Below are 21,097 nucleotides of genomic sequence, written 5' to 3' on the forward strand. Positions count from 1 at the left end.
AGGCAGGTGGAGGTTGGGAGATCGGAGGTTGGAAGGTTGGGTCTGTGGGACAGCAAGCCACCTTTCAGCAGGGGCACAGAAGGGCTGGAAGGGTCTGAAGGTTGAGGGGGACAGGGAAACTGGGGTGGGCCAAGGGAGTGGGGTTAGGATTTTTGGTGTGAGAAGCGCTAGAGTTGGTAAGAGTGTCACGTTGTGGGAGAGACTGGCATGTTTTTGGAGGGAGGTAGGGAGGCTGAGAGGGTATGGGTGAGAAGGCAGGTAGGAAAGTGCATATTGTAGGAAAAAAGTAGTGAGGAAAGTTGAAAATTGAAGAATGGGGACACACAGAACAATGAGGGTGGATTGTTGGTTATTGGTGGTTTAGAACTACCCATAGTTTAGTTTCTGTTTAGGTTTTTATGTTAGAAATTTTCCCAAGAATACTGCATTTTCAGATAAACCAAAAGTGTCTGCAGCCTTGGGATGAAGGCCATGGGTTGGCAGATGTTCTCCTGGTATATGATGTAGCTCATTTTGGGCCTGGCTAAGGGAAGAAGGAAGGCCTCGTTGTAACTGTCCTGGCTGTGTTCCCACTAGCTCTTTCCCCAGATGTGCACTGTTTTTTTTTGTTTGTTTTTGTTTTTGTTTTTTAATCATCCCCACCGCCTCCCCCCAGGCTTCATCCAGTGAATACTAGAGGGATCGAACAGGTGGGTGAGATTAATTTTTCACATTTTTTTTTTATCCTTAAGGCTGATGTCATATTTTTAGTCTTGAGAAACAGCGTCATGCCAAGGAAGGAGCTTGAGCTTTGGAGTAATGCGGCCCTGACATTGAATTCTGGCTCTGCCACTTATTAGCTCTGTTCTAGAGTAAGTTATTTTGTTTCCGTGGGTCTCTTTGTCTATTAAAAGGCAATACTGACCTCATAGGATCATTAAAGATTACATGAGATCACTTTATACAGTACCTAATACAGTGCTTGGCAACTGGTAGGTGCTTAATAAATGGTAGCCATCATCCAGTATCATTAAACATCATAGTTACTGCTACAACTTACTATTCTTAGGGGATTTTTATCTTACTTTACTGAAGTTAGGTATTTTCTTCTTCTTCTCTTCAAATTAGCCGTAGATTCAGCTCACAATTTTACCCTGTGGGCTCCCTGACAACCCCAGTCCACCTGACTGGCATAGTCAGGCTTTTTGCTTGGGAAACTGGATTCAAGGTTTAAAAAACTCATGTGTAGTATCAATAATTTTATCTGGCCTTTTTCAAGAAAGCTGTATAGAACTGAGTTTTTAATGTCATACAGCTGTGTTTCATTCATTTAATGAAATGGTACACTTCGTGGTAACTTTGGCTCGCTTGTGGTGACCAAATGCTAGAACATACATGATTGTAATATTTTTCTGTGCTGTCGTATGGGTTACAAAGCTGCTTTTCTGTAGCAGGCTGGGAGACTTATCAAAATGTCGCTGTTACTCTTGATCCAATATATAATACAGCTACTACGATCTACATTGGACATTGTTATTGTTGTAGTGACTAAGTATTTTAATTTTTCAATTTGGATGGAGTTTTCACCGTGGTTTAGAACAGGCCCTGTCTCCTGACCAGGTCCATTTGTAATACTCCACCCAGTACAATAGTGAGGGGCAAATAAACCCAAGTAGCGAAGTATTGTGTAGAATTCTCTTGCCTTTCTGGTCCTTAGCCTTGAAGGGTTCGAATGTTAATTTAATGCTTAGATCATGTTATATACCTCATAGACTCAGGAAGCTCTTTTTTGGGAGAATGCAGGATGTGCTGATTTAGTAATAGAAATTAAAGGACGCCGGGATTCCCGAACCAAAGTCAATTCCTCCAGTGGCTTCTGGACAAATGATGTGGGTTTACTCTCCAGGAAAAAATTGTATTTATTTTTTCCTCATTTAGAAAGAGAAGTGGTATTTGATGGGTAATCTAAAGAAAAACAAACAAACAAAAAAACAACCAGAACTGTGCCTTTTTTTTGAAAATGATCCCTGGAAGCCAAAGCGGCCGGGATTTTGAGGAGCCCAGTTAGGGTCCTTACTCTAGTCCCACGCTGCTTGTGCCTCTGCTGGATGGAATCAGACTTCTAGTTTTCATCTGAAGTGGTCACCCACCCACCCATCCATTTTACAAGTGTTTGTGGAAGGCACTGTTGGGGTGAGGGTTGGGGGCAATACAGATGGGCAGACCCTGCTTCATTGCTCAGGGAGTTCACAGTGTATCCATCCACTATAACAGGGTATCTTCCATAGAATTTGTCTTTCTGTTGTTAAAATCACGTCAGTCCTTTTTAGGGCCATACCTAGCGTCTGCTTTCTGATCTACAGGTAGAGTAGAGCTGTGAATGTTAAATGACAGGGATAAAGACCAAGGACATCTGCCGTACTTCCTCAGTCAAAATTAAGGTCTGCAAGGTTGGAGGGTCCAGATGCTCACTCCTACTGGAAGAAGAGCTCAGAATAAATGAGGCGTCTCCTTAGCAGCAGGGGCTGTAAATGCTGGCAAGAGAAAAGTATGGGTTGTAAGAGCTGGCACCGTGACAGGATTTTTTTCCCCTGTTTTTTAGTTTAGTTGTCTCCCACCCCTTGTAGTACCAGTAGCAATATATTCCCATCGTCTGCTTTGCCTCTGCCACCTGCAGAAGGGTCTGGCAAGTGGGGGAGGAGCCTGCAGCTGTTGCCTGGAAAAGGAGCTGGCTCCTAGCAACAGTATCAGCAGGCCCTGCAACTGAGAGCACCAAGTTTGTCCTTTGAGGTCTTACCCTTCCTTTCATACAGTTCAGCAAATATCTTTTGAGGGCTTACTTTAGTACTAGGCACTATGTCAGGCCTGGGAAAGATAGATGAATCAAATAAGTACCTTGCCTTCAAAAAGCTCACCACTCTGGGTACATTAACAAGTGAACAGACATAGTACATGGTCCTAAGTGCTATGCAGGAGAGACTGGGTGCTCTGGGAAAACCAGACAGGCACGTACTGGTACAGGGGTTAGGGAAGGTTTCCCAGAAGAGGGACGATGTTAATGATGAGTAGGAATCAGCTAGGTCAGGTAGGCAGAGAAGGATGTTCCAGCCAAAGGGAACATAACGGGCAATGGCCAGTGGGACGTGAGAGCATGGCCAGTTTACCTGGGTAGTATGACAGGGCCAAAGAGTAGGACATAAGGAGATGAGCAGGAAAGGGTGAGGCTCTAGGGCTAGGCAGAGTACTCTTCTCTCATGTGCTTTTATACACATAATTATCCTTGAGAGAAACATGGATAGTACTGATTCCCACACACAGGATCGTTGTTTCATCTCCAGAGACTCAGCATTTTTGATCACAGACTTAATTGTGTGCTGACACTCGTAAGTGGCTTCAGGGCCACATTGTGGCCCCACATTGATGCAGAAGAAGCTGAGTTGGTTCACTCTAAAATTCAGATTCTTTTAGGGATATTATCAGGCATGTATGATATTCTACCTCTCTTCTCCCTTTAAATTGTAGAAATGATCCTCAAATACCTTCATTTTATGTAACAGCAATTTTTCATGTATTTTGAAATCTCACGGTTACTCAGGAGGAAAACAAGTATTCCACTTAGTTCTTGGGCACATATTACCCACATGACTGCAGAAATGCCCAACTGTTTGACTTTTTTTATGTTAAAACTGCCCTAATAGAACTTTAATAGATACGAAGTTTCCGAAAGCTAGAATAGCTTTTATGTAGCTCTTGTAATGGAGGTGTTTATTTGTAGATAAAAAAAATCCTGTTGCTTTTGGTCTTTGTAAGGTTTAGCAAACGAGTAAACATTGGTTCCACACTGTCTGCTCGGGGACTGTAAAATGCAACACTGTTACAGAGTCTGCATGAATTCAACGTGGTTCCTTTTCTCAAGGAGCTCAAAGCAGCAGACGGCAGACTCAGAAACAAATAGAACAGTGAACCAAGTGCAACCAAGAAGTGTGTGGAATGTGTCAAGCTAGCAAGGGAGTTATTTATTTCTAGTCTTTTTTCTGTGTCTAAACATGTTTTTTAAAAATTTATAATTTTAATGGCTTTATCACATTCCACGGTACGTGTAAGTCATAACATAGTTATTAACATCCCAATTGTTGGACATTTAGGTCATTTTCCAGTTGTTTTGCTAATATAAACTTGCTGCCATTAATTTACACATAAATGAATCTTTGCTGACATCTGTGACAGCTTCCTTAGCGTGAATTTTGAAGATGAGATTTTGACCTGGGTTTTTTTTTGTTGTTTTTTTTTTGAGATGGAGTCCTGCTCTTGTCACCCAGGCTGGAGTGCAATGAAACGATCTTGGCTCACTGTAACCTCTGTCTCCCGGGTTCAAGCGACTATCTTGCCTCAGCCTTCCGAGTAGCTGGAACTACAGGCACGCACCACCATGCTTGGCTAATTTTTGTATTTTTAGTAGAGATGGGGTTTCACCATGTTGGCCAGGCTGGTCTCGAACTCCTGACCTCAGGTGATCCGCCCGCCTTGGCCTCCCAAAGTGCTGAGATTATAGGCGTGAGCTACTGCGTCCAGCCTTGACCTGGGGTTTGAAAGAAGAGTAGGAGATGGCCAGATAAACAAGAAAAGGGAGAGTAGGAAGGGGCATTCCAGGTAGAGGCAATAGAGGCAACCTCAAATGCCAAAGTTCCCAGGCAACTGGTGAGTTTTGCTTTTCCTAAACCAGCCACCAGGCCTGCCTGGTAGGCTCGTAAAGCCCTGGGCACAGCAAGATGAAGTTACATGTTACAAATGGCATTTTAATTGGATTTGCTTCCCTGTGCCTTGCTTTTACAGTCGCAACCAAGGCGATGTCTTACTACCTCAGCTCAGAAAACCACCTGGACCCAGGGCCCATCTACATGCGAGAAAATGGGCAGCTGCACATGGTCAATCTGGCTCTGGATGGTGTCAGGAGTAGCCTGCAGAAGCCAAGGCCTTTCAGACTGTTCCCCAAAGGCTTTTCCGTGGAGCTTTGCATGAACAGGGAAGACGACACTGCACAGAAAGAGAAGACTGATCATTTCATCTTCACATACACCCGGGAGGGGAATCTTCGGTACTCCGCCAAATCCCTCTTCAGCCTTGTCCTGGGTTTCATCTCCGACAATGTGGATCACATTGATTCCCTTATAGGCTTTCCTGAGCAGATTGCTGAAAAGCTGTTCTCTGCTGCTGAAGCCAGACAGAAATTCACTGAGCCAGGTGCAGGGCTGAGGGCTTTACAGAAATTCACTGAGGCCTATGGAAGTTTGGTGCTTTGCTCCCTGTGTTTGCGAAACAGGTGGGTGTTCTGATTAGGTTATTCCGTATTTTATTGGGTGTGTTAATTCTGTCAAGCTCTGGGGCTTAGTGGACTCAGGGGCTTCCCTCATCAAGTAGCACTTCGTTTTAGAACTTCCAAATACAAAGTGAAAGACCATATTGAAAACATCACTCTTCCTTCTCCTCACCTCTTAGATGACACTTAACTTTATTCTCAAATCATTTTACAAGGATTAGTTGTCACAGCTCCTCCATTAAGTAGAAAATATTATTCTAACAGCTTTCAAAGAGAAAATAGAAAAGACAAAATGTGATCTGCCAAGTATCTGTTGATATGCTCTTGCAGATGGGAAGATTAGTACCCAGATTTTTTGGGCCTGTTTTTGGTTTTCAGACCACTAGATACTGACCATTAGATAAAAAGTGACCTTAAAAGATTGGGTGATTAAAATTTCAAGTATCCTAAAGTTTGGCAATTCTCAAATAAAGTCCCAACACTAAGGTCTGTTGTCTTAACAAAGCAGATATTTTCTCGTGACTGCCTTTGCTCATATGCTTTATTTAACATTTTTACTCTCCCGTCATGTAAAAACACTTTCAAAACATCTAGTTTTTTAAAAAACTTGCAAAAACCATAAAAATATACATGGCAAACAATTTAAACACAAACACAAAGTGGCATAAAACGAAACATAAGCCTTCTTCCTATCTCCTCTCCAGTTTCCTCTCTCCAGAGACCAAATACTGTTACCAGTTTTTAAAATACCATTCCAGAGATATTCTACACACATACATGCTTATGTAGTTCCCGTCTTTGTTATACAGATGGCAGCATGCTGCATACACTCTTATGGACCTTGCTTTCTTCACATAATCTGAAAATCGTTTGTCATCAATACTTGTAGATTTTTTGTTTGTTTGTTTGTTTTTTTGAGACAGAGTCTTGCTCTGTCGCCAGGCTAGAGTGGCAGTGGCACGATCTCAGCTCTCACTGCAACCTCCAACTGCCTGGTTCAAGTGATTCGCCTGCCTCAGCCTCCCGAGTAGCTGGGATTACAGGCATGTGCCACCATGCCCAGCTAATTTTTGTGTTTTTAGTAGAGATGGGATTTCACCATGTTGGCCAGGATGGTATCGATCTCCTGACCTCTGATCCGCCCGCCTCGGCCTCCTAAAGTGCTGGGATTACAGGCGTGAGCCACCGCACCTGGCCTACTTGTAGGTTTTTAAAATAGCTTTATTGTATACCACTGTATGAACTATTCTGTGATTAGACCTGAAAGGCAGCTTTTTTTTTTTTTTTTTTTTTGAGACGGAATTTTCGTCGTTTCCCAGGCTGGAGTGCAATGGCGCGATCTCGGCTCACTGCAACCTCCACCTCCCAGGTTCAAGCAATTCTCCTGACTCAGCCTCCTAAGTAGCTGGGATTACAGGTGCCCACCACCACGCCCGGCTAATTTTGTGTCTTTTTAGTAGATACGGGGTTTCACCACATTGGACAGGATTATCTTGAACTCCTGACCTCAGGTGATCCACCCGCCTCAGCCTCCCAAAGTGCTGGGATTACAGCCGTGAGCCCCCATGCCCAGCCGGCAGCTTACTATTAAGATGCACAGTCTGTATGAGCATTATAACAAGGGCAGAACAAAAAATGTATATAAGAGAAAGCCATATCAGAAAACAGAAGGTAAGCTCGTGTGCTTAATAAAGGAGAAATGATCTTTATTTAATGAGCTCATAGAATTAATGGTTTCACCACAGGCCAAATACTGTATTTTAAAAAGAAAAGACATAAACACATGCAGAAAAGAACAGAAACTTGGCTCATAAACTGAGCAGGCACCTTGAAAGCTCTGTCTCTGGGCTATGGTCTCAGTCATGGCTGGGCTTGGGGCTGCTGCCAGTGGAAAGGAAAAAAATTACCTTGCCTAAATGAAAAAGTCAAGCAATATTTCATTGTAGCTTATGCATTTAAAATACATTTTACCCTTCATTTTTTCTTCCAAGTTATTTATGTTCATTGTAGAAAAGTTAGAACAATGGCAAAATGGAATTGTGATGTATATCTTGTTTTAAAATTATTTTATGAAAGCAATACATACTATTTGGGGAATGCATAAAATTGTAGTATTAAAAAATTCATAATCCCACCATGACGATCATTTTCAAATGTATTATTTTTATACATTTGGGAATATATACTTTGTACAACTTGTATTCTGTTTTTTCCCCCACCTACCCTTATAGCTTAATATTTCCCATGCTATTGAAAATGCTGTTTATCCATTTGTGGTGTCTGGATACTGTTGTAGTGGCAGATTGGTTGGATTGGGATGAGAACAGCACTTTTCATTCACATTTGATGAGGACATAAATTAGTGTAGCATTTCTGGAAGCAGTTTGGCAATATGTATCAAGAACCTTGGAAACATCCATACTATTTGTTTGACCCATTAATTCTACTTACTAAGAATCTATTCTAATCCCTAATGTAATAATCAAAGGTGGGAACAGATATTTTTACATAAGAGTGTTCATTGTAGTACTGTTTGTACAAGTGAAAATCTAAAAACTAAATGTTCAACAGTAGGGAGTTGGTTAAGCAAATTATAGTATATTTATATGATGAAATATGTAACTATTAAGATAATATTTTAAGAAATAGATTTTTTTAAATGTTATGTATTGCACAGATAGAAGGAAAACAGAAACCTACCAAAAAGTAGTCTAGATGGTGGGATTGGAACTGATTTTATATTCTTTATACTTTCCTATGTTTTTTTAATTTTTTTCTGAGTAAAGTGATACATTATCAGAAAATGTAAGAAACATTTACATTTATATAATAATCAGAAAATATAGGAAACTTTTTTTTTTCTTTTTGAGACAAGGTTTCACTCTGTTGCTCAAGCTTGAGTGCAGTGGCGTGATCTTGGCTCATTGCAGCCTCCGCCTCCCAGGTTCAGGTGATTCTCCCACCTCAGCCTCCCGAGTAGCCAGGACTACAGGCGCCCGCCACCGTGCCCAGCTAATTTTTGTATTTTTTGGTAGAGTTAGGGTTTCACCATGTTGACCAGGCTGGTTTCGAACTCCTGACCTCAAGTGATCCACCCACCTCAGCCTTCCAAAGTGCTGGGATTACAAGCGTGAGCGACCATGCCCAGCCAGAAAATATAGGAAACAATTTTAACATAATCTTTTAGCCCATATTTTATTGCAGCAATTCCAGACTTGACTGTCTCATTCAAATGTAAGACTTTCAATTGTGATCAAAAACCTCTCTTCTCCTTTTGAATCCTTAAAGGAAAATAGAGGGCAGGAAACTTGAGGTTGCATTTGCAATCCAGGGCTGTAGCTGCAGTCCAAGAGGTTTTGTCAGCACAAAGGGGTTCAGGTCAAAAGTAATGAGCTTGAAAAAATAAATGAAAATAAAATAACTGGGTAGGTGCAGGCACTTACTATCTTGGGGTTAAGTCACAAAGCTACCTGCCAGAAGCAAGTGTCTTTGCAACTGAATTCCAACCTTACGAAAACTCTCTTCTCCCTTGTGTTGAAACCCCAGTGATTTTTAATCCCACTGGTGGTCACAGGGAGGCAAGTATGTTTTCCTTAAAATACCACCTTTTGTTGTTGGCATAATAATAATAGCTACTATTTCATGAGGTCCTGCAAGATGCCATGGAATTTTAAAATCTTGTTTCTCTTTTTCTTAATAATCCTGAAAAGAAGTAATCATTGGCCCCATTTTGTAGCTGGAGAAATTGAGGCTCAGAAAGGTTAAGTAACTGTCTCACAATCACACAAGTAATTGGGCTGTTAGAACCCAAACTTAGGTCTGGTTTGTGCTCTTTCTATTGCTTTTTGACTGTACTGTTCTGAACCCTTTAAGGGAAAATTTGGAAGACTGGTTGCAAGCAAGAACCTAGAGCTTTGATTATGTCCTAGATTAACATCTGGTAATGTCTGTGGCCTAACATGTTTGTTCCTCAACCTTGAGTTTCGTAATGTTTCTTAATCACATTACACAGTGTTATGTCCTTTGCAGAGAACCCTTGTTTCAGAATTACTAAAAATCTTTTGGTTAATTGATCAAAGGATATGTGTTTTCCTTTCTCTGATTGCCAGTAATCCCCTAAATCCCCATTAACACACTTCAACTCTGTGATTGGAAGGTGGAAAACAGCAGCTTTATTTACAGTGCAATTAAAATACATCTGAGTAAATAAGGCTCTTTTGTGTACCCAGCTGAGCTCAGTCTCCAGGCAGCTTAGGTTCCACCCTTTAAAGGGGTATCAGTGCCTCAGACCATCTGTACCTAGCAATCAGGCCAGTGATTAGTTTGAGTACATCTTTTTTTGGTTGAAAGTAGGAAGAAAAGAGATTAACTCCCCTCTTGCCCTCTGATCATTCCATCCTGTTTTTGGCAGTTGTGATCCTGCTGATGGAAGAGAGGTATGAACTCTTTTAGGTGTAACCCCACTGATCCTAACACACCATCTTGCTGTGGAAACTTCTAGACATTCAAGAGGAAGATGGATGAGAGAGGCCTGCTCTTGACACAAGTCAGTTTCCCTGTCCTCTTAGGTTCCTCTCCTCTCCATTTCCTGTCACACTTAATCCCTTTCATTTTTTCTCACTGACCTCATCTGAGATAGATGAACCACTAGAAAGCAGGGCGGAGGCCCCAGCCTGGGCTGTGGAATGCTGTTTTGATCTCCTTTCCCTCTCCAGAGGCTTCCTTGATGCTTCCTGATAACAACTTGGCAAGGTGCTGCAATGTAATTAAGTTGCTCATGCTCAGGGTTTGTCTTAATACCCATCTAGACTGGAGTGAGTCCTTGTAGCAGTCTTGCTGTACATACTTTTGGAGTAAAGTTAGGGTAGCAGAGGCACAGGGGAGTGTTCAGGAAAGATAAAATGTGATGTGCCAGATATCTCTTGGTATGTTCTTGGAGATGTGCAGATTGGAAACGAGAGTTCTTGACCTTGCTCCAGTTTTCAGATCACTGGGTGTTGAGCATTAGATTAAAAGCAACTTTAAAATAATTAGTAATTAAAAATTTGAGTATCCTAAAGTTTGGAAATTCTCAGGTAAGGTCCCAACACCAATGCCAAGGTCTGTCTGATAACAAAACAGATGTCTTCACTTGTGACTTTCCTTTGCTAGTATATATTTATTTATTCAAAATTTTTATTCTACCATCACATAAAAAGATGTTCAAGGCATTTGCTAATTAAAAACTTCGGCCTTTGCCCTGATAGTAATTAGTGAAGTCTGCTTATTCCATAGTACTGTGTCCTGATGGGATGGTGGGATATTGACTACGATATAAATCCACAAATGGTAATGCTTTAAGAGGAGTGAGGGGAAGCTATTGATTGCTCTCCATGCTCCACAGGTATCTGGTGATTTCAGAAAAACTTGAGGAGATTAAGTCTTTCCGGGAGCTGACCTGCCTGGATCTTTCGTGTTGCAAGCTTGGAGATGAGCATGAACTTCTGGAACATCTCACCAATGAAGCCCTGTCTAGGTACTGACCTGTCACCACTTGCAGATGAATTGCTTCAGTATTGTTTTAAAGGCTGATCCAACAGGATTATCTTCAGGAGTGCTGATTACTTCCCATTCTTATGTTGATTTGCTTTTTTTTTTCCAAAACATTTTCAATCTCCATTTACTTGGTATAAGCAATATAGATTAGACAACCCTTAGAAAGTCAGTCAGTTGACTCAAGTCGGTTAGTTGACTCTTTTTTTCTAAGTAACTTTTTTTTTTAACATATAATACTTGAAGCTACCTGGGTTTAAAAATGGCTTTGCCCTTTATTTATTTATTTTTATTATTATTATTATTTTTTTTTTTTTTCTGGAGACAGAGTTTCGTTTTTGTTGCCCAGTCTGGAGTGCAGTGGCACGATCTCAGCTCACTGCAACCTCCACCTCCCAGGTTCAAGCAATTCTCCTGCCTCAGCCTCCTGATAGCTGGGATTATAGGCGCCCCCCACCACGCCGGCTGATTTTTGTACTTTTAGTAGAGATGGGGGTTTTGCCATGTTGGCCAGGCTGATCTCGAACTTCTGACCTCAGGTGATCTGCCCACCTTGGGTTTTGCCCTTTATTTATCCAGTCCTAGTTTATTCTAGCAAGGGATGAGACATTATACCATAGTCAACAATCATTATCATTTGCTACTTTAACTATCAATGAGCTACAATTATAAAGAAAATGAACTATTAAAGACAGCCAAAGAAATTCTTTTCAGGAACCATGATTTAAAGAAATGGCCCAGTTCATACCATTCACAAATAGTCTGACTGATCTCAGTTTATTCTGACCAGCAAAGAGGAGGACAGATGGATCCCTCTGTGGTTTTATAAACACCCGAAGAACAACAGCATTACAAACCTAGGTCTAACCCGCTACCTGAGGCCTGCTTCTGACAGTGACACCTACCTACTGCCCCATAAAAAGATACTGTTGTGTGAGGCTAGCCAGCACCAAGGCTCAGATTTCTTATGTAAAAACGGAGCATATTAATATACCAATTCCAGCTTAGCATCAGATGGATTGGGTTATGGGTGTACCTTATTAACCCAATCTGAAAATCTAGATTGATAAAACTGGTTAAATTTAGGGGATTGTTTGCTTTGCAAAAAGAATTCTCATAGGAGTTCTTTATCAGACTTTCCTGACATATTTAGAATGTTTTTGATTTTCACACAATTTGTCAGAAAAGCAGCTTTTGTTTTAAAGTATATTTATCCCCTTAGTGGAAGTCCATTTACCTCATTCAACAATATACCTTTAGTGCCCTCTGCCCTCTGAAATTAGTACTGCATGACACTAAATTAACCCTCACTTGGTAACTGAAGTGGCACCAAAAATCTTTTTTTTTTTTTTTTTTTTGTGAGGCAGGTTCATGTTCTGTCAGCTAGGCTGGAGTGCAGTGGTGCGATCATAGCTCACTGCAGATTTGAAATCCTGGTTGAAGCCATCTTCCTGCCTCAGCCTCCCAAGTAGCTGGGACCACAGGCACACAGCACCTTGGCTAGCCAATTTTTAAAAATTTCTTGTAGGGATGGGGTCTCTAACTCCTGGGCCCAAGTGATCCTCCAGCCTCAGTCTTCCAAAGTGCTGACATTACAGGCGTGAGCCACCATGCCCAGCCCCAAAGAGCTTAACTCTGTTAAATGCATTGGGTGTGAAATAGCAAGAGATAGAGGATATGTTATATTTTTAAATGAAAATGTTGAAAGCATGTTTTTATACCTAGATTGTCTCAAACTCTCTTTGAGTAATTTATGTATGTACTTTGTTTCCCTAGTGTAACTCAGCTCCACCTGAAGGATAATTGTTTATCTGATGCTGGGGTGCGGAAGATGACAGCACCAGTTCGAGTGATGAAAAGAGGCCTTGAGAATCTAACATTATTAGACTTATCATGTAAGTTTTCTTCGAAATTATAGATTATTTTAATGTTGGAAGAATGGCCTTAGAGATCATCTAGTTCTTCCCCTTCATTTTAGAGGTGAGAAAGGAAAGGTGACTTTCCCGGGTGCCACAGAAACTTGGTGGCAGAACAGGACTGAGGCCAGAGACTCTTGACTCCTGTCCAAATGACTTTTCCAGCACATACCACCTCTTTAGGGTAGGAAAAACCCTTACACATTCATCCATGCCACTCGCTGTGTGCAAACAGACACCTTTCATCATATTCATTGCATACTTTAAGGACATTTGACTCATCTTGATTTTCCTTGAGTCTCTGATCCTTGGTATCTGTCAGCTAGGTCCTTTTTTATCAGTGTTTGCCTGATGAAAAGCTGGATGAACAGATAACGTACTCACATTAACCAGATACTGACTCCAATGGTAAGAGGTTGACAGAGATCATTTGCAATTTAACTGAGCATCCATTGACTCTATGGCAGGACAGTATGGTGCCAAAAGAATAGAAAGAGCAGGGGTTTGAGGTCCGAGGACCCTTCTTGCTCTACCACTTCTACTACCAGTTATATACCTTCGGACCAGTTATTTAACCACTTTGAGCATTGGTTTTGGCCTTTGTAAAATGAGGATAATAACGAATGTCCTGGCTGGGCACGGTGGCTCACACCTGTAATCCCAGCACTTTGGGAGGCCGAGGCGGGCAGATCACGAGGTCAGGAGATCGAGACCATCCTGGCTAACACAGTGAAACCCCGTCTCTACTAAAAAGATACAAAAAATCAGCTGGACGTGGTGGTGGGCGCCTGTAGTACCAGCTACTTGGGAGGCTGAGGCAGGAGAATGGTGTGAACCCGGGAGGCGGAGCTTGCAAGTGAGCCAAGATTGCGCCACTCACTCCAGCCTGGGTGACAGAGCGAGACTCCGTCTCAAAAAAAAAAAAAAAAAAATGAATGTCCTGCCTGCCTCCCAGGGAAGTGTATTCATTCAACGAATATTTTTTGAGCATCTACAATGTGCCAGGCACTATGCTTATGGCCTTGAGGACTCAATGCTAAGTGTAGTACTCTGATGTGAGAAAGTAATATATAAGAAAGGATTCTGAAAATAATGCAAGTTGGTAAGAGTGGTGATAGTATCTGTGTCTAAGTTCCCTTGAATATCTTTTTAAAATAAATAAATGCTTTTACTTTGGAGGCGAAATGACCATGAATAAAGTATGATGAACCATTTTAATACATGTTTATATATGTTTTCATATGGTTCCAAATTAAACCCTTTGGGATAACTACCTGGTTCATTTATTTTTCTGCCCACCCCCAACTCCTAGAAAGTAAGAGCTGTAAGGATCTTTAGGGATCATTGAATGTGGCTCTTTTATGTTACAAACAGTAAAGATCAGACCTCTGTATTTAATTTACTTTGAAAAGTTTGCCAACTCAAATGTTTTATAGTTTATCATTGCCTGGACATTTTTCTGAGCTTATTTTTGGTTGTCATTTTAACAACATTTATATTGTAACAGAATGCTATGTTGTTTTTGACATCTAGGTAACCCTGAGATCACAGATGCAGGCATTGGATACCTCTTTTCTTTTAGGAAACTAAACTGCTTAGATATCTCTGGGACAGGGCTCAAGGTAAGACTTTTGGTTCCTTCTGTCATTTTTCTAGACTCAACAATTTGATATTTTGCCTATGCTAAGTGGTATTTAGAAAGGGCTGGTATGTATGATGGTCTTTATTTACTACTGAAAACAAGTAAGAATTAACCAAATGTATTTGCATTTCTGATCTGTCTCTGCCTCACTAGGACATCAAAACCGTCAAGCACAAGCTCCAGACCCACATAGGCCTTGTTCACTCCAAAGTGCCTTTGAAAGAATTTGATCATAGTAACTGCAAGACAGAGGGCTGGGCTGACCAGGTACTCCAGATTTTTCTTCCTTGCGGTTGATGCAGCTTTTCATCTTAATTCCAAGCGTCTTATCCAACACATTGAATAAACAGTAATCCACTTGGCAGTCCTTGGCTAAATTGTCATCTTCGTGTCAAATTGGAGACACTGATGGGCTATAACTGGCCCATATACTTAAAGAATTGACACCAGACCTTATATCTCATGCTCTGGTCACTAGGTTGTGCCTTATCTTTACTGGACCTAGGAGAAAATGTCATCTTACAAATGACTCAGAAAATAAGTGAATTCTGGCTTGCTATACAAAAAGTAGTCTGACCCAACTTCAGAAGGACAGATTCTCTTAGTAGTGTGTATATACAGGAGAGAGAATAAACTCTGGTGTCATGCAAATAAGGATTCAAATATGATTCTTTTTCTTTTGGGAAAGTTTCTTACCTCCCACAGCCTTAGTGAGGAGGTGTCTTTCTTGTCCTTCTCTCTCACTGAGTCTTAACAGTGAGAGAACTTTACTTTGACTTCCTTTTTTCTTGATGGTCTTTCTTCACTTGGTAAAGTACAGACTTAAGTGAGATTCAGAGTCTTCTATATAAGTTGGAAGTGTGAAAGTAACCAAGTAGGACAGCACAAGTAGATGTCACCTTCCCTGTGGCTGTGGCCTTTCTCCCTTAGATGCTTTTAACCAGTGTTTCTTGGTGGAGGCCTAGAGGACCCACCAAACTGTCCTGGATCCCCTCTTAGCTCCAAGCCATAATGCATGATGGTAGAACTATCCACCTGCTGGATTGTAGCATCACCTCTCCACAGGTAAACGGGGAGACTGGTGAGTCGTGTTTCAGAAGCAGCTGAGCTTGGTCCAGAACACGCATGATGAAATAATTACCATGGTGCATTGCCAAACAAAGTTTCTAGTGCTGTATGAGACCTAGATGCATCCAGTGGAAGTGGGACAGGTGTGGGATGGTCTTACAAAGGCTTGCTGCAGTTTGGTAGCAGGTGACATGGTGGAAAGAGCATAGGCTGTGGAGTCAGAAAGACCCGGGCACGGAATCCTGGCTGAGCAACCCCATAGCTGTACAACCTAAAGCAACTTTCAGTCTCTGTGTCTTCATCCAAAAAATGCAGAAACCAGGACCTCTCTTGAGCAGGGCTCGGGAAGGATCAAGTAAAACACCTAGCAGCCTGGCCTGAGAGTAAGTTGACTGGACCAGTGCAGCTTCCTGCCCTCCGCCCTCAGCTGGGCGCCTGGGGCTTGGCAGCAGTGCTTTGCCTATGTCTTGGGCATCTGTTACTGAAACTGTTTCAGGCTGACTCCACTCACCTGCCCTCATTCTCATCTCACAGGGGTCCACTTACTTCCCTATTTCTGTCTCAGAATTTCTCCATTTCTTCAACCGTATTCCACTTCCCTTCTATCCGAGAGAACAAGTATGCTCCTTTATTCCAGTCACAAGCCCTTTTTTTCTTTTTTAAAAATTTCTGTTCCCTAAGATCTCCAACTTCCCTTGTGATATTTACTAATAATTATTTTCCCCTCCCACCCCCGCCACCACATCTTCATTGTCCCCCTTTGTTGGCTATCTGGTTTCTGTGGATAAACACAAGGTGTCCTTATTCTAGCATGGTCCTCATTCCCCAGTGCAGCTGTGCATTGTTTCCTGTCCAGTCTGTCCCACCCGCTCCTTGTCTACTCAGTTCTTACTCCCTTGCAATTTAGTTCTGGCCTCCCCTGCTCTCCTGACAGTGCCCTCTTGAAGGTGATGTTCTTCACCTTCCTTAGCTTTCCTGCAGCATTCGATAGAAACATGCACGCCTTATGATTTTTCTCTGGGCTTCTCTCCTGGCTCTCCCCCAACTTTCTCACTCCTCTGGCTATGGCTGATTGCTCTTTCTTCCTCTCCTCTTCTCCCACATCTCCACACTCCCCAGGTGCTCTTTCACTGTTCTCAGAGCTCCAGCTGTCCTTGCGAAGATGACTCTGCATTCCTCTCTCAGACACTAGACCCATTCCCAAGTATCCTCTGTAAATCCCCACCTGCCACCTCAAATTCAGCTTGTCCTGAACCAGTCTCATTTTCTTCTTCCCCATCCCCGACCAGCTCTTATTGACATTCTTATTTCTGTTTAGTGGAAGGAAGCACCATTTTCCCTATTGCCCACTGAGTCAACATGTTCGATTAATCCATCCTGGTGTTCCTGGAAATCCTTTCCCATTTTTATAACCAGGAAATTATAGAAAAGATGGCAACTAATATTTATTAAGTGCCTTTTGTGTGCCAGACACTGTGCTAAACTCTTTATGTGTATTATTTAATCCTTAAAACAGCCCTGTAGAGTGTGTACTATCATTGATCCTTACAGATGAAGAAATTGAGACTAAGAAATCACTTGCCATGGGTCCCCTGGCAAGTAAGTGGTGGAGCCAACTGTGGAACTGGTTTTTTGTTTGTTTTTAAATAGAGATGAGGTTTCACCATGTTGTCCAGGCTAGTCTGGAACTCCTGGGCCCAAGGGGTCCTACCGCCTCGGCCTCCCAAAGTGCAAAGATTACAGATGTGAGCCACTGTGCCTGGCCTGGAACTGTATTCTTTTTTTTTTTTTGAGACAGAGTCTTGCTCTGTCACCCAGTCTGGAGTGCAGTGGTGTGATCTTGGCTCACTGCAACCTCCACGTCCCGGGTTCAAGTGATTCTCATGCCTCAGCCTCCCGAGTAGCTGGGACCACCATGCCTAACTAATTTTTGTATTTTTTAGTAGAGGCAGGGTTTGACCATGTTGGCCAGCCTGGTCTCGAACTCCTGTGATCCGCCTGCCTTGGCCTCTCAAAGTGCTGAGATTACAGGCGTGAGCTACTGAGCCTGGCTTGGAACTGTATTCTTAAACTCTGTGTTGTGCTGCCTATGTCCTGAAAATGTTTTTCTTGACCTTTTTAATGGTCATTTCATTGCATTCCATAATAAATATTAAATTTAAAGTTCTTGTTATTCATGGTATATTGAAATGATCATTTGCTTTTATGTATAGTTTATATTCAGGCATATTTCTTTTTTTTTTTTTTTGAGACAGAATCTTGCTCTGTCACCTAGACTGGAGTGCAGTGGCACTATCTCAGCTCACTGCAAGCTCCACCTCCCGGGTTCACACCATTCTCCTGCCTCAGCCTCCCGAGTAGCTGGGACTACAGGTGCCTGCCACCATGCCCAGCTAATTTTTTTTTTTTTTTGTATTTTTAGTAGAGACAGGGTTTCACTGTGTTAGCCAGGATGGTCTCGATTTCCTGACCTCCTGACCCACCCGCCTCGGTCTCCCAAAATGCTGGGATTATAGGTGTGAGCCACTGCACCCCGCCACGTATTTCTAAAAGAATTGGTAGCAGCTTATAATAAAAATATATTTTTAACAGTTTAAAAAGTAAAAACTGATCATGATATGTTATGAGAATATGGAAACATGGGCATTTTACATACAAAAGTTTGAGTTATAGTTGGCGTATTTTAAGGCACAAGAGTTAAGTCTAGGAATGTGTGGAAAGTGTTATGACTAAAGTTTTAAGTTTTAGTATTCAGTTTAAGGATATGTAATTTATTTCCAGCTTGGAATAAAGATGAAAATAGACAGGGGAATCAGCTTTATAGATTTCCCTTAGTCATGCAGGTACATGTATCCAACGTATTTGCATTCTGACTCAACACCTGCATTAGAACAGAAAATGCAGACTTGACTTGGTTTTTATTCGTATCATCAGTCATCTGAAGTAAAATTTACCAGAGGGGTTTGTGTTTATGGAGAGGGAAAAATGGGGAACAAGAAAGGCTTGAGATTAAAATCTCGATATTTTGTTTGGATTCAAATCTTTGCAAATATGTTTCAGATCGTTCTGCAGTGGGAGCGTGTGACTGCGGAAGCTGTGAAGCCACGGGAAACCTCAGAGCCTAGAGCGGCAGCCCAGCGCTTCTGTGAGAAATTCCCTTTCCTTTGAAGTTTTTTGCCCTTTATTTGCATCCTTAAAGCAGTTCGCTTTTTTCTGTCCTTGGAAAAATTAATTATGATAGTATTGGCTTATTTATGATCACCAAGACTTGTATTCCCTTAGCATAGCTTACGGTATAAGTTCACACTTAGCTTTGAGCACCAGCACCAGGAAGACAGCTTTTTAAAATTACTTACTTATGTACCATCTTGTTCCAAAAAAGATTTGTGGTGGTACAAAAGCTATATAGAATACAGAAGATGAAAAAGGAATTGAGTGTAGCCAGAGGGTGGAAGCAGCCCAGGTGTCCCTCAACAGATAAATGGATAAACAAAATATGAAATATACATACAATGTATTTCAGGCTTTAAAAGTAAGGAAACTTTGACACAACATGGATGAGCCTGCGAGATGTTATGCTAAGCAAAATAAGCTAGTCACAAAAGGACAAATACTGTGTGATTGTTCTTGTATGAGGTACCTAGAATAGTTAGATTCGTAGAGCAAGCAGAATGGTGGTTGTGACTAGGGAGGCGGGGGTGGCATGGGCAGGAATAGGGAGTTACTGTTTAATAGGTACAGAGTTTCATTTGTACAAGATAAAAAGAGTTCTGGAGATGGATGGTGATGATTGCACAACAATGTGAATGTCCTTAATACCACTGAACTGTACACTTAAAAATGGCTAAAATAGTAAACTTTATGTTATGTATATTTTATCATGATTTTAAAGAAAAGGAATTAAATGATGAAATCAAAGTGAAGGAAATATAAAGGTACCAAATAAGAATCCAGGGCATACCAAAAAAAGGTAAAATAGGTTGTATCATTTGCTATTTGGCTCTTAGAAGACAGAGTCAAATCCAGATTTTGAATAATGAAGGCTAACATTTTGGGGCCTTTAATGTGTGTCAAGCATTGTGCTAATCACTTTATGTACATTATTTCATTTATCTTCATATCACCCTTATGAAGTAGGTTTTGTATCCCTGTAGAGGTGATTAAACAGAATCTCAGACAAGTCACTTGCCCACAGTCACTTCTAGGAAGAGGCAGATCTAGGATTTAAATCCAAATCTGTCAGACTGTAGTATGAGTCTGTGCCTTCAATCTGTGCCTGCATGCACACCACAGCGACCTCACAGGGCACTCAAGGCAAAATGCAATCAATGCAGGTACCACCCTGTTTGGGCCTTTGTCATATCCCTGGGATCATCCTAGACTGATGAGGGAATTAGCATATGCCAGTGTAGTGAACTCATCACCCCTCCCTTCTGTCACAGATGGGAAGCGGTCTCGAGCAGAAGCCCCACTGAAGTGTCCCCTGGCAGACACCCACATGAACTCTTCCGAGAAACTCCAGTTCTATAAAGAGAAAGCCCCAGATTGCCATGGGCCAGTGTTGAAACACGAAGCTATCTCAAGCCAGGAGTCAAAGAAGAGCAAGAAGAGACCTTTTGAGGAGTCAGAGACAGAACAGAATAACTCTTCACAACCTTCAAAGCAGAAGTATGTATGTCTTGCTGTGGAAGACTGGGACTTGTTAAATTCCTATTGATTAGTAGATACAAGTTGACCTTTCTCTGGCCCCCAGCTCTAGTGTTTGAGTAAAGGAGACTGAGGATGATTTACTTTTTGTTTGAATTTACCTGTGGCATTAGCATAGTAAGCAGATATTTCTACTTTTGTGGTGGGGGAGGGGAATGCTATGGAAGTATGTAATAATTTCTAATGTATATTTTCAATACATAGTAATTTTTTCAAATAAACATTTTTGCTGTCCTTAAGTTCTGCTTGTGGATTGTAGACTGGAGCCACAGGAAATAACCGGTTGGTTTGGGATGGAAGGCCAGGTGAACTAACAAGGCAGCTTAGCATACCTCAGAGATACTGCAGGTTTGGTTCCAGACCACTGCAGTAAAGCAAACACTGCAATAAATTGAGTCACCAGACTTTTTCATTTCCCAGTGCATATAAAAGTTATGTTTACACTATATAGCAGTCTGTTAGATGTGCAATAGCATTATCTCCAAAGAGAAAAAACATGTGCATACCCTCATTTTAAAATACTTTATTGCTAAAAAAAACGCTAACAATTATCTGAGCCTTTAGCAAGTTACATTCGTTTTGTTGGTGGTTGGGGGGTCTTGCCTTTGTTGGTGGATGGATGCTAACTAATCAGGGTGGTGGTTGCTGAAGGTTGAAGTGGCTATGGAAATTTCTTAAAATAAGACAATGAAGTTTGCCACATTGATTGACTCTTCCTTTCATAAAAGATTTTGCTAGAGCACACGATGTGGTTTGATAGCATTTTACCTGCAATAGAACTTCTTTCAAAATTGGAGTCAGTCCCCTCAAACCCTGCTGCTGCTTTATCAACTAAGTCTATGTAACATTCTCAGTCCTTTGTCATTTCAATAATGGTCACATCTTTACCAAGAGTCGATTCCATTTCAAGAAATTACTTTCTTTGCTCATCCATAA

The 21,097-nt window shown here is 41.5% G+C and overlaps 1 protein-coding gene across 3 annotated transcripts in view; it reads left to right on the forward strand.

The window, feature by feature from the left end:
* The window catches only part of LRRC42 (leucine rich repeat containing 42), a 21,200-nt gene extending 800 nt beyond the window's left edge, over positions 1–20,400 (forward strand). The window contains exons 1-8 of one of the 3 annotated variants that reach the window (XM_030813001.1): positions 146–689; positions 4,813–5,299; positions 10,680–10,811; positions 12,605–12,723; positions 14,278–14,366; positions 14,540–14,653; positions 18,515–18,599; positions 19,897–20,400. In XM_030813001.1, the coding sequence (XP_030668861.1) occupies positions 4,827–5,299; positions 10,680–10,811; positions 12,605–12,723; positions 14,278–14,366; positions 14,540–14,653; positions 18,515–18,599; positions 19,897–20,171 (1,287 nt within the window). In that variant the 5' untranslated portion in view covers positions 146–689; positions 4,813–4,826 and the 3' untranslated portion in view covers positions 20,172–20,400. Of the gene's footprint in view, positions 1–145; positions 690–731; positions 852–4,812; positions 5,300–10,679; positions 10,812–12,604; positions 12,724–14,277; positions 14,367–14,539; positions 14,654–18,514; positions 18,600–19,896 lie in introns of those variants that run through there. The other 2 variants (XM_030813002.1, XM_030813000.1) reach the window with 2 other exon arrangements.
* The last annotated feature ends 697 nt before the right edge of the window (positions 20,401–21,097 follow it).

The sequence above is a fragment of the Nomascus leucogenys genome, chromosome 5 (assembly GCF_006542625.1).
Source record: "Nomascus leucogenys isolate Asia chromosome 5, Asia_NLE_v1, whole genome shotgun sequence".
Lineage (NCBI taxonomy): Eukaryota > Metazoa > Chordata > Mammalia > Primates > Hylobatidae > Nomascus > Nomascus leucogenys.